General features: G+C 48.0%; 1 protein-coding gene across 4 annotated transcripts in view; it reads left to right on the top strand.

Moving 5' to 3' along the window:
* Positions 1 to 17806, top strand: part of ADGRD2 (adhesion G protein-coupled receptor D2) — a 63478-nt gene that overhangs the window by 18194 nt on the left and 27478 nt on the right. For all 4 annotated transcript variants that reach the window (XM_081896367.1, XM_081896365.1, XM_081896364.1 and 1 more), the window contains exons 11-17: positions 2199 to 2313; positions 5478 to 5583; positions 8050 to 8105; positions 12378 to 12510; positions 13522 to 13625; positions 16001 to 16103; positions 16252 to 16405. In XM_081896367.1, coding sequence (XP_081752493.1) covers positions 2199 to 2313; positions 5478 to 5583; positions 8050 to 8105; positions 12378 to 12510; positions 13522 to 13625; positions 16001 to 16103; positions 16252 to 16405 — 771 coding nt within the window. The remainder of the gene's footprint in view (positions 1 to 2198; positions 2314 to 5477; positions 5584 to 8049; positions 8106 to 12377; positions 12511 to 13521; positions 13626 to 16000; positions 16104 to 16251; positions 16406 to 17806) is intronic.

Here is a 17806-nt window from a genome sequence, read left to right as displayed (position 1 = left end):
GGTTTCCCCTGTGCTGCTTTGGTGAGGCCTGGTGGGGTCAGCTTGGACTGTAAGGTGAAACGGAACTACACTGGAAATTAATAGGGTTTAGGACAAGGGCAGCCTGACCATTGTAGTCCATGTGCTGGTAACCTTCGGGCTGGGCTACTGCCATGCACTCTGTGTGGGGCTGCCCTTGGGCCCAGTGTGGAAGCTACAGATGGTGCAGGATGTGGCGTCCAGATTGCTGATGGGGTCACCTGGCCGACAATAGGTGACCCCCTTGTTCAATCAGCTGCACTGGCTGCCCATCTGCTACCAAGCCAGGTTCAATGTCCTTGAAAAAGTTTACAAAGCCCTCGTCAACTTTGGTCCAGCGAACCTCAGGGATCGCCTGAACTCTTATATTCCAGCTCAGTCATTCAGATAATCTGCAGGCACATTGCTGGTCATTTCCCAAGATGGGGAGGCTCATTTGACAACAACAAGAAACCAGCCATTTAGTGTCAAGGGCTGGTCCTGTGGAACACTCTGCCACTAGAGATTCAGCGGGCGCCTTCTGTGCCAATCTTTCGAACACCTGCTTAAAGCTTTTCTATCTTCTATTGCTTATGCAGGCAGTTAAGAATATGTCTTCCCACAGTAGCTATCTGGTTTCAACTTTTAAAATGTGGTTTCATGTGGTTTTTATTGTATGTGCAATTGCGCTGCCTACTTTTGCCTCTGGCCTCATCCAGCAACCGTGCCTGAAGGTTATCCAGAAGGGATTGAAAAGGTCTTCACACCCCCGGGTTGCACAGATGGCTGAGAGAGTTGGTGATGTCATTGTTTTCTGTTCTGCTCTGAAGCATAGAATTTTTACTTGATCATTATCTGTGGTGTTTGTTTTTAGGATGTTGTTCATTGCTTAGAGATTTTCTTCTCCTTTAGAGAAGTACCGTATTTCTCGCTCTATAAGACGCACCAGACCACAAGATGCACCTAGTTTTTGGAGGAGGGAAAAAATATTCTGAATCTCAGAAGCCAGAACAGCAAGAGGGATCGCTGTGCAGCGAAAGCAGCAATCCCTCTTGCTGTTCTGGCTTCTGGGATAGCTGCGCAGCCTACATTCGCTCCATACGACGCACACACATTTCCCCTTACTTTTTAGGAGGGAAAAAGTGAGTCTTATACAGCAAAAAATATGGTAAATCCTTTAGAGAAGTTTTTACTGAAGTAAATCAAACCAATCAATACAACAACAACAAAATCCTAGAAGTGCAAAAAGGCAGGCACAGTATATCTGAGAGAGACTCAATATTTGGTTGGAGAGGCACTTAAGACCGTCAGGAAAGCCAAATTTCACATTGTACAATGGAGAGATGCACCCTGTGTGTCTGTGTTTGTTGCATGTAAGATGAAATCCCACCAAACAGGGTATGTCATTAGGGAAATGATTTGATATTGCTTTGTATATCTTTGTAACTTTGTACTAATATAACAACTGAGTATTTTAGTAATATTTTGTTTGAGTTGCCTGGTTTTTGTACATCACTCACAGATATTTTTAATATATTAAGTGGTGTAGAAATTCAATAATCAATATACATGATGCAAATAAATGGCGGGCAGCCTGGTCCCTGTCACAGCCAGGCCACAACAAACTTCTGTTACTTCCCACCCAAGTCTTGATCACTAAAATATAACCTAAAATTGTCATTAAAAAAATCATTTTGGTAGTACAGCTTGTTCCCTAAGTTTTATGGCAGTCACACAAAATTTGGCCACCCTTAGCGTGATCTCTAGATCCTTGTCCTCTACCAGGAGTTTTAGACATTGGAGTTTGGACCCATTTTGGAGATTTTTTTTATAACAGGAGTGATAAATACCGAGCCTATATCCCTGTAGAAACAGCAGCCTAACAAGGCATGAGAGACAGTTTCTACCTCCATCAAGCCGCAGGGACAGACTCGTTCCGCTTTTTATGGTTTACCCTCGAATCTGCCCTGCAATAAGGCAGGTGGCAGCAAGTTGAATCTAGCCAGGGTAAATGACCGTCTGTATTTAGGTATTTGTAATTTTGACAGATAATTTGCTGGGGTAAATCCTCTCCCATTATCTTTTATTGCTGGGTGTTTATTCATCTCGCTCACTGTTGTGTTTTATGATTTTTCTGATATTGTAAGTGAGCCGGAACTGGTCTGTGACCGTAATAATAAAATTCATTCATTCCCGCCCAGGTCTGCGCCAGATCACCATGACCAACACCTGGTACGGCTACAGTTCCCTCCAGCGCCTTCTCACCAGTGGCAACGCTGTGCTCCAGGATGGAGCCGTGTCAGACGGGGGGAGGAGGTAAGTGAGCCGGGTCATAGCTTAGGCCTTTCCTACCTGCCCCAACCTCCTGATTTATTTTCCACCCAGCTCCTTTAGTACCCTGCAGCTCATCAGGCCCTGGAGATCTGAATTCATTTAAAGTAGCCAGGTGTTCCCTTACCATCTTTTTTCCTATCTTGGACTGCAGCTCCCTCCATACATCATTGATTCAGTTATCACCAGGTTGAGCATCACTTTCCTTGTGGGTGAAGACAGAGGCAAAGTAGGTGTTGAGTAGTTCCGCCTTCTCTCTGTCGCCCCATAGCCTTTCCCCGTCTTCTCCATGCAGAGGACCCTTCACTTGCTTGTTCTTCCTCTTGCTTCGGGCATAGCCCCCAACCCTTTTTTTAATTATTTTTATCCTCTCTTGCAAGCCTGAGCTCATTCTGAGCTTTAGCCAGCCTGACTTTGCCCCTGCAACTATTGGCTACTCGTCCATACTCCTCCTTAGTGATTTCTCCCTCTTGCCATTTCTTGACTCTCAGCTCATCTGTAAGCTCCTTATGCAGCCACAGTGGTTTCCTTAGATGCCCCTCACTTTTCTTTCTTGTGGAATTGTCTGCAATTGGGGGTCTTCAATATTTCTCCTTTTGGAAACTCCCATCCATCTTAGACTCCCTTCTCTTTGAGTATTTCTGACCGTGGGATCTCACCCAGTAGCTGCATAAGCTTGTTAAAATTGGCCTTCTTAAAGTCCAGAGTGCATGTCTGGCTACCCTCAGCTTCCCCTTGCCTCTCTGTCATGAAACCCAAGAGGACATGATCATTTCCTCCCAAGTTTCTGAGCACTTCCACTTCATCAATCATCTCCTCCCTGTTGGTGAGGACCAGGTCCAAGATAGACGATCTCCTTCTTGCTTCTTCCATCTTCTGGGAAATGAGACAGTCAGCGAGGCAGTGGAGGAATTTGTTGGACCTTACATTCTTGGCAGAGTTTGAATTCCAACAGATATTGGAGAAGTTGAAGTCTTCCATGACCACTATATCTCTCCTCTCCTCTGAACATGTGCAGAGGAGGGCGACCAAGATGATTAAGGGTCTGGAAACTAAGCCTTACAAGGAGTGCTTGAAGGAGCTGGGTATGTTTAGCCTGGAAAAGAGGAGACTGAGAGAAGATATTATAGCTATCTTCAAATATCTTAAGGGCTGTCGCATGGCTTCTTTTCTCCTGCTCTGGAGGGCAAGACTCAAACTAATGGAGATTCCGATTAAACATCCATGACAGATGGCCATCCAACGTCTACTTTATAACCTCCAAGGAAGGAGAGTCCACCAACTCCTGAGGGAGACCATTCCATTGTTAAACAGCACTTTACCATCAGAAAGTTCTTCTTGATGTTTAGTCAGAATTTCTCCTTTCTTGTAACTTGAAGGCACTGGTTTGAGTCCTCACCTCCAGAGTAGGAGAAAACAAGCTTTCTCCCTCTTCCATGTGACAGCCCTTGAGATATTTGAAGTTGGCTCTAACATCTCCTCTCAGCCTCCTCTTTTCCAGGCTAAACATACCCATCTCCCTCAACTGTTCTTCATGAGACTTGGTTTGCAGACCCTGAATCATATTGGTCGCCGTCCTCTGCACACCTTCCAGCTTGTCAATATCCTTCTTAATTTGTGGCACCCAGAACTGGATGCAGTATTCCATGTGTGGTCTGACCAAGGCAATGTAGACTCACCAGAGTTAGGTGGACCAATGATTTTTCTTGGTATAAAACAGCTTCCTATAGCAAATGATGGCACCATTTAGCCAAAGCTATGCGGGACCAATATGATTCAGGGTCATATTGTAAAGCAGAGACATCACCTTGCCCACAAAGGTCCATATAGGAGACTCTTGAGAGTCCCATGGACTGCAAGAAGATCAAACCTATCCATTCTGAAGGAAATCAGCCCTGAGTGCTCCCTGGAAGGACAGATCCTGAAGCTGAGACTCCAATACTTTGGCCACCGCATGAGAAGAGAAGACTCCCTGGAAAAGACCCTGATGTTGGGAAAGATGGAGGGCACAAGGAAAAGGGGATGACAGAGGACGAGATGGTTGGACAGTGTTCTCGAAGCTAAGAACATGAGTTTGACCAAACTGTGGGAGGCAGTGGACATGACTAAACAACTAAACAACAACAACAACAACAACAACAAATGACCACCTGGGAACCAGATGTATGTTTCCATGATGGAAAGAAGGATGTATATTAGGGTTGCCATGTTTCAAAAAGTGAAAACCCGGACACCAAAGTTTTTGCCTTGAGATGAAAACTGCAGAACCTAATTGTCTGGTTTTTTGGGGGGTGGACACAAGGTGGCGCTGCCGCCATTTGCATTTCTGATAGGGAGGTGGAGCTTCTGTGGGCATGGGAACGGCAGAAATGGTTTATCTGCTAGGCAGGTGTGTGAGAGTGATTGTGGCTCGTTCACTCTTTATATTAATTAAAACAAGCTCTAGGCTGGCTAAAGGAGAAGTTCAGGTCTACCCAGGCAAAGAGATTTCCATATGTTAGCAATTCGTTTTGCAGCAAAAACACCTTCAAGGTTTATTCTTGTATCTGATGCAGAGGGAAGCTCATGCCGGTTTAGGTGCCACAAATCTCGTCCGTGTTTATCTTAAGAATCTGCAGTCTGGCTTTTTACTTAAAAAAATTAAAGTAAAATAAATATTCAGGGCACTTAACAAAATTCAGTATAAAATCCCAGCAGGAAATAACAAAAGTTTGCTACAAGAATCCTCAGGGCAGCAATGTGTGTTCGTGAATTACTGTAAGCAGAACTGTGGACGCAGCACATCTACGAATACAAATGAATGGCTATTGAAAGCTCAGGTGAGCAGAATGAATTTGGCCCTGGAGTCTAAAAGCGAGGGTCATCATGGCCCCTCTGCTGCTTGTGGAACGCTCTCCCCGGGGAGGTGGTGCCATCATTACATATCTTCAGCGCCAGGCGAAAACATTCCTTTTAAACCAGGCCTTTGGCTTTTCCCTATGCCTTTTAGAGTGGGTGGGGTGTTTTAATGTATGCCCTTCCCTGCCGTATTTTAATGTATATATGTGGGTTGGTTTGTTGGTGAGTGGTTGAGTTGCTTTGGCAAAAAACAACAACACAAAAGTGTCTAGTAAATAAATAAGCAAACGCTTTTTCCATTTCTGCCCCAGGTACTTGAGCACCCAGGCAGGCTCCTCCATCATCTCCTCCTCTCTGGTCAGCGACTACGAGGAAATCAGCACCGCTGTGCGATACCGCCTCTGGCACCGGGTCCAGGTGAGGCTTTGCAGTCCAATCCTGGTGCGAATGGGCATCTTTGTGGATAAACATGTGGAGCAGGGGAGAAGAAGGCAATGGTTGTGGAAGGGCGTGAAGTATGTGGAAGAGCCATAGCTCCTTGACAGAGCAGAAGGTCCTGGGTTCAATCACCAGCCACAGAGGCAGGTACGGCTGGAAGAGATTTCTGCTTGAAACTCTGTCCGTTGGTGTGGAGAAGTGGCTCCCCCACTTTTGGGGGCCACTGCCCCCTTGGTTTTATCAACTCATCCCCAGTGACCTTACTCTACCCTGTAAAACACATTATTCAGATTACTGTTTGCATGACCCACTAAAAAAAGATCAAACAGTGTTGATTTTCCGTTTGTTCAAAATTCAGTTGAAACTAGTAAGTTTAATTAACTCAGCAAAACGGATGAACTTGAATCGCTCCAGTGATACCAGCCCTTCAGAGCCTGATAGTCACTTACACTTCCAATGCCCCCCTGCTGCCCCCTTACCTCTCAGTGCCCCCAGGTAATTCCACTGCCCCCCAGGGGTGCTACTGCCCCCCATTGCAAACCTCTGAGCTAGACAGATGGAGCAAAGGTCTGGTAACTTCCTATGTTCCTGCGAAGGGACACTGGTGCAGACCAGGGCTGCTCAAGATGTTTTACTGCCTGAGGCAAAGGGTACAATTGTGCCCTCCTCGCATTCCTCACCCAGAAAGTGAGTGGACCGGCAGGTGAAAGAGTGAGAACAGAATCCGACCTCACGCTTCAGAGAAGCAGGCTAGCTTAGGATGGCCAAGGCCAGGCCAGGCTGTGAGACACAGCCGGTGGCTTCAGGAAGAATTGCTGGAGGCTAATGACAATTACCATAAGACTTTTTTTTTAAAAAAAAAAAAGAGTAATGTGTTTTTGTGCACATACCCCAATCCTATGTTTGTGGATGACATGGAGGGTCAGAAACAGTCCATTAGGGAAAGAGCCCAGTCCCTGCTTCTCAGAATCTGATACCTCTGGGAAGCCCCCAAGCAGGGCATGGGGAAATTTCCCCCTTCCACCGCTGCCCCCCAGCAATTGATCTTCAAAGCGTGCCGCTTCTGACCCTGGTCTGCATAGGCCATGGGTGTGGAACTGGATCCATCCAGCAGCCTAGAGCCAGGACTCTCCCTCCCTCTGTGGGTCCTTTTGGTAGGAAGGAAGAACAGCCCACCAGTCCGTTACCCAGCATCGTAGTGAGAGCCAGTGTGGTATAATGGAAAGAGCGTTGGATTAGGACCTGGGAGACCAGGGTTCGAATCCCCGCTCTGCAACAAAGTTCACTGGGCATGTATGACCTTGGGGCAGTTGCTGCCTCTCAGCCTACCCAGCTGCCCAGAGTGGTTGTGGGTATTAAATGGGGGGGAGGAGACCTGTGCGCAGCACACTGAGCTCCCTGAAGGAAAAGATAATATATATTGTAAATGTAAAATAAATAAAATAAATGTTTCAGGACTGAGCCTGGCAGCTTGTAAAAGAAAGTTCAGGGTTCTTCCTCTGGAAAGGAAATATTAGGAGCGCAGTCCCAATTCTCCATTTTCAGAGCGGCCCTTTTGGTGTTTGCATCTCTTGCGTCCTGCGATGTTGGGGAGATGGCCAGGTGGGTGGGGCCAAATGAGGACACCTCACAAAGCCTAATTAGGCCCATAGGTAGAGGTTCCATAACAGGAGTATATAGCCATTGTGTAAAGGGGCCCCTGACCATTAGGTCCAGTCGTGACCGACTCTGGGGTTGCGGCACTCATCTCGCTTTATTGGCTGAGGGAGCCGGCGTACAGCTTCTGGGTCTTGTGGCCAGAATGACTAAGCCGCTTCTGGAGAACCAGAGCAGCGCACGGAAATGCCGTTTACCCTCCCGCCGGAGCGGTACCTATTGATCTACTTGCACTTCGGTCTTTCGAACTGCTTGGTTGGCAGGAGCAGGGACCGAGCAACGGGAGCTCAACCTCGTCGCAGAGATTTGAACCGCCGACCTTCTGATTAGCAAGTCCTAGGCTCTGTGGTTTAACCCACAGCGCCACCCACGTCGGTAGCCATTGGTAGCCTTGTCTAATTCGTTTTTAAAGCTCTCCATGTTGGTGGTCATCCCAAGGTGGTGGTGAGCCCTTTTATTATTTATTTATTTATTTCATATTTATTTATTTATTTATTTATTTATTTATTTATTTATTTCATTTATGTCCCCACCTTTTCCTCCATGGCGCTCTAACCACTACACGCCCCAGCTCCCCTTCCTCAAAGTGGCCCATGTAGCTGCAGGGTGGCTGCCTTTGTGTAACAGGCCGCGTCCCAGCTGGTGCTGATCGTGGTGTTGTGTTTGAACTGGCAGTGATCGAGAGGGCGGGGTTGACCCTGCTGCTTAGAGTGGATCCCCTTTGGGGCTTGGTCCAGAGCTTGCTTCTCTGTAGGGCTCAAGACTCCCACTGTTTCCGTCCCACCGCAGGCTCTGCCAGACCAGTTTGTGGAGCCAGTGTGCGCCTTCTGGAACTTCAGCAGAAGGTAGGTATCTCAGGAAAGGGGAACCGCCGTCTTGGCTGCATTACGAAGGGAGCGATGGAGAGAGGAAGAGCTTAGCGGGCATGGAAGCTCAGATTGCGGGTGGGAGGGCAGCAGTCTGTAGGGTGGAGGGCCATAGAAGCATAGAGCTGTAGAACTGGAAGGGACCCCACGGGTCATTAGTCCAACCCCCGGAAATCCAGGACTCTCAAGTAAGGGATCCCTGACAGATGACCATCCAACCTCTGCTTTAAAATCTCCAGTGAAGTAGAATGAATGAACAGATCTTTATTTGCATCAGCCATAGGCCATAGCAATAATACAACAATACGATATACAAAAAATAAAAATAAGAAGTCAACTATATAAAATACATTTTAGGGTTTTGAATCAAAAGTCAAATTTGTTGTTGTTGTTTAGTCGTTTAGTTGTGTCCGACTCTTCGTGACCCCCTGGACCAGAGCATGCCAGGCCCTCCTGTCTTCCACTGCCTCCCGCAGTTTGGTCAAACTCATGCTGGTAGCTTCAAGAACACTGTCCCACCATCTCGTCCTCCGTCGTCCCCTTCTCCTTGTGCCCTCCATCTTTCCCAGCATCAGGGTCTTTTCCAGGGAGTCTTCTCTTCTCATGAGGTGGCCAAAGTCTTGGAGCCTCAGCTTCAGGATCTGTCCTTCCAGTGAGCACTCAGGGCTGATTTCCTTCAGAATGGAGAGGTTTGATCTTCTTGCAGTCCATGGGACTCTCAAGAGTCTCCTCCAGCTCCACAATTTAAAAGCATCAATTCTTCAGCAATCAGCCTTCTTCATGGTCCAGCTCTCACTTCCATACATCATGATTGGGAAAACCATAGCTTTAACTAGACGGACCTTTGTTGGCAAGGTGATGTCTCTGCTTTTTCAGATGCTGTCTAGGTTTGTCACTGCTTTTCTCCCAAGAAGCAGGCGTCTTTTAATTTCACGGCTGTTGTCACCTTCTGCAGTGATACAACAAAACGATATACAAAAAATAAAAATAAGAAGTCAGCTATATAAAATACATTTTAGGGTTTTGAATCAATAGTCAAATAGTGGATGTTATTCTAATTACCCCAGCTAAAAACCTTGCAACCTTTGCTGTCACCCCAATGAAGCAGAGTCCACCTCTTTCGGAGGGAGTCCATTCCACTGTCAAACAGCTCTTCCTGTCAGAAAGTTCTTCCTAATATCTAGTCATAATGCCTTTCTTGTCATCTGAATTACTTGGTCTGGGCCCCACCCTCCAGAGCAGCGGAAAACAAGATTGCCACATCTTCCGTGGGAGAGCACGTCAGAGGAAGATCCGTCTTTCATCTCCTTTCGGTCTCCTCTTTTGCAGGCTAAGCAGACCCAGCTCACATGCGGAAGTCTGAAATCTGGGTCAGAGTTCCTTCCTGTAAAATAGAGCTTTCCAAACTGTGTTGTGACACATTAGTGTGTCGGCTGCAGTGCGTAGGTGTGTCAGGCGAATGCTCCATACTCTACACTTAGGGTTGGAAAGGAGTTAGTTTAACCTCCGGTTTCCTAGTAAAACTGAATTACTGTGTCACGAAATGATGACGCATGTCTAAAAAGTGTGTCACCAACATGAAAAGTTTGGGAAGCTGTGCTGTAAAATTTCTGGTTCTGGGGTCCACGGTGTGGCACCTCTGGACACTCCCAGATGGGGAAGAAATTTGGCTCGGTTCATATTTAGAGGCAGACATACTTGATTAGCAGTTTCTGAAACAAGATGCAAACAAAAACTCAGCTGCTGTTTGAAATCCACACCTTTCACATTTTTTTGCAAAGCAAGTAATAAAATAAATACATATACTTGGGTTAAAAGTGTGAATAAAAATGCCTATATTAGTGAAAATAATATACAAACATGCATTGTATTAGAGAAAGTAGTTTTGCAAAAATGGATTTGCCAGCCAGAATTGCATACACAAATGTCAAGAGAAATTTGCACTAAAATGGCTGATGATTTCTCATGAGGACTTTTTCTAAATAAAAAGAAATTGCAAAGTCATGTGGAAGTGTGGAGAAAGGAACTCACTGATGGAAAAATGAGAAACTGACATTGAACAGTTCACTCATCCCTGCCTTGGTGCCCGCCAACACCCCCTGCCCCTCTGAGTTTTCCCTCCTCCCCTTTCAAATTGGGTTTTTATTGACTTATTTATTTGAATTTGTGTTGATGGGAAGATGTTGCCATGCTTTACCTGCTGCTTTGAGGGTGTTCTGTGCAATGTCAGTTTCCCCCCCTGTGAAATGGGTATTTATTTGTTCCCATGGCAGTTGCTTACCTTTCCAAGTGTGCCTGAAAAATGGGAGACCCTTATGCCTCCTGTGTTCAGTCAGTCAACCAATTCACTCCCTTGCCTGAGATTGATAAGACTGTTATGTGTTTATTCTTAACACCCCAACCTGCTACGAGGAGCCTTTTGTTGCGGAGGGAGGCTCCCTTCTGCAAAGTTATTTGCAAATGAGTGACCTTTCCCTGGAGGCCCCACTGAATTATGCCTCCAGCCTGCGACAGAGGAGAGTCGCTTGGAGAATTATGGCCCGCGAGGAATGCAGGATGCTCAGTGCACCGTAAATATGGTCTGACGTGGGATGTTGTTTCCTTGTCTGGGTCATCAAGGAGCAGATGGTGGGGCTTTGCCAAAAACTCCAGGGGGAGGGGAGCTGGCCTTCACCAAAGAGGATCCTTCTCAGGTCCAGAACCTTTGTGCTCATTTGGAAAGGTGGCAGCACTTGGGACTCAAGGCAAGGAGGGGGTGACATGTTTCGTTCAGCTCAAGCGCAGCGGTGAGGACTGGCACCTTGCTTTGTTTTTAAGGGAGGCATCATGGCTCCCCGAAAAAGCAACTGCTCTGCATTTAGAAGCTCCCTGGTCCAATTCCTGGCATTTCCAGGTGGGACCCCCTGCTTGAAATCCTGGAGGGCTGCTGCCTGCCAGAGTTGACAGTGCAGAGCTGGGTGGACCAATACTCTGACTCAGCATAGGGCAGCTTCTTCTCATGTTCCTTCGGCTGAGGGGGCTGCTGAGTGCTTGTTGTTCGTTCTTCTGGTCATGGTGGCTGGGACTGGGCTTACTGGACACCCAGCTCTGCACTTCATTGGCCCAGTTCTTCCCAAACCTTTCCAGGGTTCCACAAACTGACCGCTGGTTCCGGCTTACCTGTCAAAACCATTATTTAGAAAAGCGGTTTGCTCCGCCCACTAAGGAGGATGACAACACGATAAAATTCAAAGCAGCAGCAAATAATTGCACGTTTATTCAAAATCCAATCAAAACTGTTTACTTTCATTCTTGTGTTGGAGGGGCGTTGGGCTAGATGATGATGATGATAATTTATTATTTACACCCCACCCATCTGGCTGGGTTTCCCCAGCCACTCTGGGCGGCTTCCAACAGAACACTAAAATACAATAACCTATTAAACATTAAAAGCTTCCCTAAACATGACCTTCAGGGTCCCTTCCAATACTACAATTCTAATTCAACAAAATTGATGAGCTAGATCCAGTGAAGTCTGATGAGTCCTTTGCACCTCCAAAACCCGCCTCTGCTGCCCCCTCTAAGTATTCTCACTGCTTAAACCCTTGGGGGTGGTTGGTGGGGCTGGGGGGAGCACTCTGGTTTGGCTAAGAGCCCCCTGTTTATCAGCAAGCCTTTCTGGGGCAACCAAAGCTCTGTGCTTCTCTCTGGTTTCAACAGCTGTTTGCTGCTGACTCCCCTCATTGGTGCTGCTGGACTTGGAGATAATAATAATAATAATAATAATAATAATAATAATAATAATAATAATAATAATAATAATAATAATAATTTATTCATACCCCGCCCATCTGGCTGGGTTTCTCCAGCCACTCTGGGCGGCTTCCAACAAAATATTAAAATACCGTAATGCATCAAACATGAAAAGCTTCCCTAAACAGGGCTGCCTTCAGATGTCTTCTAAAAGTCTGGTAGTTGTTTATTTCCTTGACATCTGGTGGGAGGGCGTTCCACAGGGCGGGTGCCACTACCGAGAAGGCCCTCTGCCTGGTTCCCTGTAACTTGGCTTCTTGCAGCGAGGGAACCGCCAGAAGGCCCTCGGAGCTGGACCTCAGTGTCCAGGTAGAACGATGGGGGTGGAGACGCTCCTTCAGGTATACTGGGCCTTTGAGGCCGTTTAGGGCTTTCAAGGTCAGCACCAACACTTTGAATTGTTTGTCCTTCGGTCCCTGTTGGGCTTCTCCCCCTCTCTCTCCTTTCATGCCCTGCTAGCCCCAAAGGAGGAAGAGGAGGAGGCTGGTCCACTGCAGGCTGCTCTGTTATCACCTCCCACCTGGAATTCACCACCTGCTCTTGCAACCACACCACCAACTTTGCAGTGCTGCTGCAGGTCTACGAAGTGCAGGTGAGAGAGACTGAATTCTTTGCTTAAGGGAGCCAGGGGGCGGGCAGGGGGCGGAGGAACAGGCCTTAGTGCCATCCCAAAATGTTTTTTCTGCCTGTAATGAATGGCAATATGGTGCCTCTTTCTCCACCCCACATACAAAAGCCACAGGTTTGCACTGGCAGCTGGATAACTCTTTCGCTACAGAGGTGTGTCTGGCACCTTCATTATACAGCTTTACTCGAATACTGAAGACACACCTCTTAACCTTGGCTTTTGACACTTGAGGTGTATGTATTTGGACCCATGTAATTTCTGTAATTTTTGTTAGGAGAGCTTGCAGCCCGGGTAAATTAGATAACCACTTACTGTTTCTGGAGTTCAAAGGCTTTATTCATGCAGAAGCTATTAACAGAATGAGTAGGATAAAAGAGAGAAGTACCAAACATCTTGTCTCAACATGTTGGACAAGAGAACACAAAATGGTTCAGCTTTTAGTGGTGCAGTTAACTTATAGAGGCCCCAAGCAAGTGTTGGATAGATTGCTAGGCAAACAGCATCCTCATGTGGTTTGAAGCAACACAGGCATGAAATCGAAGCTCAAGAGAAGGAAATGTATTTGCTTTTTTCCAACACTTTCAAGTTCTTTTAAATTGATTTCAATGTTGTGCTTTAGTTGTAGTAACCTGCCCTGGGACTTTGGGGTGATGAATGGGTAATAAATGGTAGTAGTACTAGGAGGAATAATAATAATAATAATAATAATAATAATAATAATAATAATAATAATGGGGCAGTCCACCACACCTCAGTCAAGTGGGCTTTTTGAGGGCGGGTGGGGGTGGTTTGCAGGACATCCTGTGTGGCCTACCCAGCTCTATCCACCAGTAAAAGGGAATGGCTGGGGAGGGGCTTGGGTGGAATAGCCAGGGGTTGCACCTACCCCAACACCCACCAACTGAGGCAGCTGCCTCACTTTGCCTAACAGTAAGATGACTTTGCTTAGCAAGTTGTTCCTGTGTGTTTGAGCAGAGGAGTGCAGAGGAGGAGTCAACCCTGAAGACCTTGACCTTTGTCGGCTGCGGTGTCTCGTTCTGCGCCCTGATCGTCACCTTCGTCCTCTTCCTGGCAGTTGGGTAAGGCTGGATCCGGGCCACGTATCCAGAAGCAACACGGGTGTAAGATGGGGGCGATTTCCTTACAGAAGAACATCATGGCACTCTGTTGGATCAGGCCAATGGGGGGGGGGTCCCATCTAGTCCAGTTCTCACAGTGGCCCCCCAGATGCCAGAGGGGGACCCCACAAGCAAAATCTGAGCACAAGAACCCTCTTGTGCTATCCTGGATACCCCCCACACCAATCCAAGATCTAGGCAGCTGCCCCAGGTCTGTGCTCTAGGAAGCACTTGCAGCAACCAGGAACTCCTCCCCCTCCCCCATATGCACCTTTCCCCAGTGGGCTGTGTGCATGTAGCCAGAGACTACACCTGCATGGAAGATGCATCTGCTCTTCCCTCTTCAGCCCCTTCCTGGTTTGGGAGACAAAGTGCAGGGGAGGCGACTGGCGGGTCACTTGCCCGGCCTGCCTCTTCCTCCAGCTTGGAAGCTGCCTCTGATTCCTGGCTGCCACAGGCCTCCACAACCCACTGCCCCCCACTCCTGAGTCCGACTCCAAGCCTCCTTCCCCCAGTGCACACTCGTCAGGGCCCTGCCAGTCCCTGCCCCAGATTCCTGCCTCCAACTGTGGAGACAGAGCAGAGCCATAATAATAATAATAATAATAATAATAATAATAATAATAATAATTTATACCCAGCCCATCTGGCTGAGTTTCCCCAGCCACTCTGGGCGGCTTCCAATCGAGTGTTAAAAACAATACAGCATTAAAGATTAAAAACTTCCCTAAACAGGGCTGCCTTCAGATGTCTTTTAAAGAGAAGATAGCCACTTATTTCCTTCACATCTGGTGGGAGGGTGTTCCACAGGGCGGGTGCCACTACCAAGAAGGCCCTCTGTCTGGTTCCCTGTAACCTCACTTCTCGCAGTGAGGGAACCACCAGAAGGCCCTCGGAGCTGGACCTCAGTGTCCGGGTAGAACAATGGGGGTGGAGATGCTCCTTCAGGTATACTGGGCCAAGGCCATTTAGGGCTTTCAAGGTCAGCACCAACACTTTGAACTGTGCTTGGAAACATACTGGGAGCCAATGGAGGTGTTATGTGGTCCCATCCCTAGTCCGCCCCCTATTCCTCTATGAATTTGTCTCATCCTCTTTCAAAGCCATCCCAGTTGGAGGGCATCCCTCCAAAGGACAGGACAAATTCATGGAGATGGAGGAGGGGGAGGGGTGGAGGAGGAGGAGGAAGGCTATTGATGGAAGGCTCCTAGCCAGGAAGGCTCTGCTCCGGCTCCACAGTTGGAGACAAAATGCTTCTGAATGCCAGTTGCTGGAAACACCAGGAGGGGAGAGGGCCGTTTGGCCACTGTGAGAACAGGAATCCGGGCTAGGTGGACCATCATGGACCTGATCCTGCAGGCATGCTATGTTCCTTATGATGGGGTGCAAAGCGCTCCCTGTTCTTGCTTGAGTACTTGGCATGAGTCGTTCCTGACTGTGGCTCTACCCTAGGGGTCAGGCATTGCAGGGACTCTCACCAGCCCCAGCCAGCAGAGTGCATGGTCATTGGGGGGGGGGCGGCTGCAGGTTCTGCATGTGAGGGGACTTGACCAGCAGGTGACCTGGGTATCCGGAATGGCACTCCCAGAAGTGTTGGTTCTCCAGGGTGAGAGGCAGGGAGGAAAAAAGGAGAGGCCCCAGATGGGAGGGGGCTGCTACCCCCTGTAGGTGGGGGGGGTTGAGAACTGCCTGTAGGAGAAGTCTCCATATTACACGTATTCTGTTTATAGCTTTTGTAGCTGTTCTTGTAGTGTGAAAAAACTTTAGTAATTTTTAAAAATTTGAACAGTCAAAAAAGGGGTGGCGTTGCACTCCCAACTTTGTTTCTTTTTTTAAAAAAAAATTATTGATACAGCAAGAAAAAAGAAAAAAACACAAATCCCAAATTACACACGGGAATAACCATAGACACATACTTTTCTTAGCAAACAATAAAACATATATTGGTCTTAACACTAAAGACCCAGCCTCCCGTCTAGTCCATATTTCGATTTCATATTACTTATTGCCAATACACACTTTTATCATAATTAAACTTTTTCTTAATATATCTAATTTTTTATATCTACCTTGCAACTATTACTGAAGTTCCTCAAATGCTGCAACAGAATTTAAACTACTATATTTATTTTTCAGATATTCTTTGAAAAACTCCCATTTTGAAACAAATTCCTGTTTTGATTTATTCTTTATTTTTTCTGATAGACCATCTAATTTGGCATATTCTGCCAGCTTTTGGATCCAATCTTGTATAGAGGGGATTCCATTACTTTGTTTCTTGACTCCCATCTCCCCATCCTCCCTCCCTCCCTCCCTCCCTCCCTCCCTCCCTCCAGTGTCCCCAAGAGCGAGAGGACCACAGTGCACAAGAACCTGATATTCGCGCTGGCAGCTGCGGAGGCCTTGCTCATGTTCAGCGAATTGGCCAAAACCAACCAGGTAGGAAGGGCAGGCAGCGGGGAGAGACCTCGTGGGGGACCTCCCCGCCTTTGCCAGGGGGACAGGGACCTGTTCCTGCCAAGGGATCCCTGGCCCCTGGCCCTCACCTCCCACGGCCTCCTGCCCTTCCTTCCCTTCCTCTCCCCAGGGAGTGTGCTTTGCCGTCACGGCCTTCCTGCACCTCTTCTTCATGGCTGCCTTCGCCTGGATGCTGGTGGAAGGTCTTCTCCTGTGGAGCAAAGTGGTGGCCGTGAACATGAGCGAGGACCGGCGGATGAGGTTCTACTACCTGACTGGGTGGGGTCTGTGTCCCAGTGGTGATGAGGGAGGGAGGGAAAGAGGGGGGAGGCAGCCAAGTCGACTTCTGATTCTCCTTCTCCTCCGTCTTCTGAAAGCCCATACTCCTACGGATGGCTCGATCTGGTTTAGACAAACCCTGTTCCCATCTTAACCACTGTATGGTGAGGTAGATCTGTGCCCGTGGCCGTTGGGTGATTACTTGCCAGGGGCCACCCAAATGGCTCAGGCGACTGCCTCAGGCAGCAGGGACCGTTCCTCAGGCTTTCGCCCGGAGCTCCTCAGGTGTCCCATCTGCCTCTCCTGCTCCACCCAAGCCAGCCTGCTTCTCTTTTCTCACAGAATCTGAGTTGCAAGGGACCCTGCAATGCAGGTATCTCAGCTCAAGCGTCCCTGACAGGTGGCCACCCAACCTCTGTGTGGAAACCTCTAACCAAGGAGAGTCCATCACTTCCCAAGGGAGTCCGTTCCACTGCCCAGCAGCTCTTACTGCCAGAAGGCTCTTCCTCTGAACATAAGGAATCTTCTTTCCTGCCATTGGAATCGATTGTTTCAGGTCTTATCCTCCAAAGCAGAGAAAAACAAGGTTCCCTGCATCTTCCTTGTGACAGCCCTTCAGATAAGATGGCTTTCACATCATTTCCATAGGGGAAATAAGATCCAACTGCTTCTTTATTTGGATCAGGTTCTGGGGTGATGGGGGGGGGCAAGTCGTCCATTTTTGCCCCAGGCATCTATGTGTTTTGGGCCAGCCCTAGGTGACTGTTCATAGCTCAAAGAGGAAAAGACAAAAGGCCTTTAAGCTGTGGCTGTCCATTGGGTGCTCAGGTTGACCTGAAAGAAGTTTTATTTGAACCGGAAGCAGCTGGGAAGGCCCTCCAGACTTTGGGGGTTTTGTGGGGGTATTCTGAAACATGCTGCTGATGCCATAACAGGAAATTAGCAATTGTTTGCCACACATTGCCCCACTTTATTAGTAGTTTTGCAATGCTTCCCGGGGTGACCACATTACAGTGGTCCTCGGTTTAAGAACAGTCCGGTTTAAGAATGATTCGGTCTACGAACTCCACAAAACTGGAAGTAGTGTCCTGGTTTGAGAACTTTACCTCAGTCTAAGAATGGAATCTGAACGGTGGAAGGGCACCAGCAGCGGGAGGCCTCATTAGGGAAAGCACCAGGGCCGTCTTACCCATAGGCGCTAGGGGTGCGGGGCACCCGGGCGCAGGGCTCTCAGCAGCACCAGGCCGAGAGTCCAGGGCCTGAGAGTCGAGTCTGGGGAAGAGCCCGCTCATCAGTCAGAGCACCGCGATGGGCCCTTCTGCTGCAGGTGGCTCCGTGCTGTGAGTTTGGGGGCAACCAAGCCAGCGAGACGCGGAGGCAGCCAGCCGGCTCCCCCCCCCCCACGC

Source organism: Podarcis melisellensis (assembly GCF_964234715.1).
Source record: "Podarcis melisellensis genome assembly, chromosome: Z".
Lineage (NCBI taxonomy): Eukaryota > Metazoa > Chordata > Lepidosauria > Squamata > Lacertidae > Podarcis > Podarcis melisellensis.
This window is presented reverse-complemented; position numbering and strand designations above follow the sequence as displayed.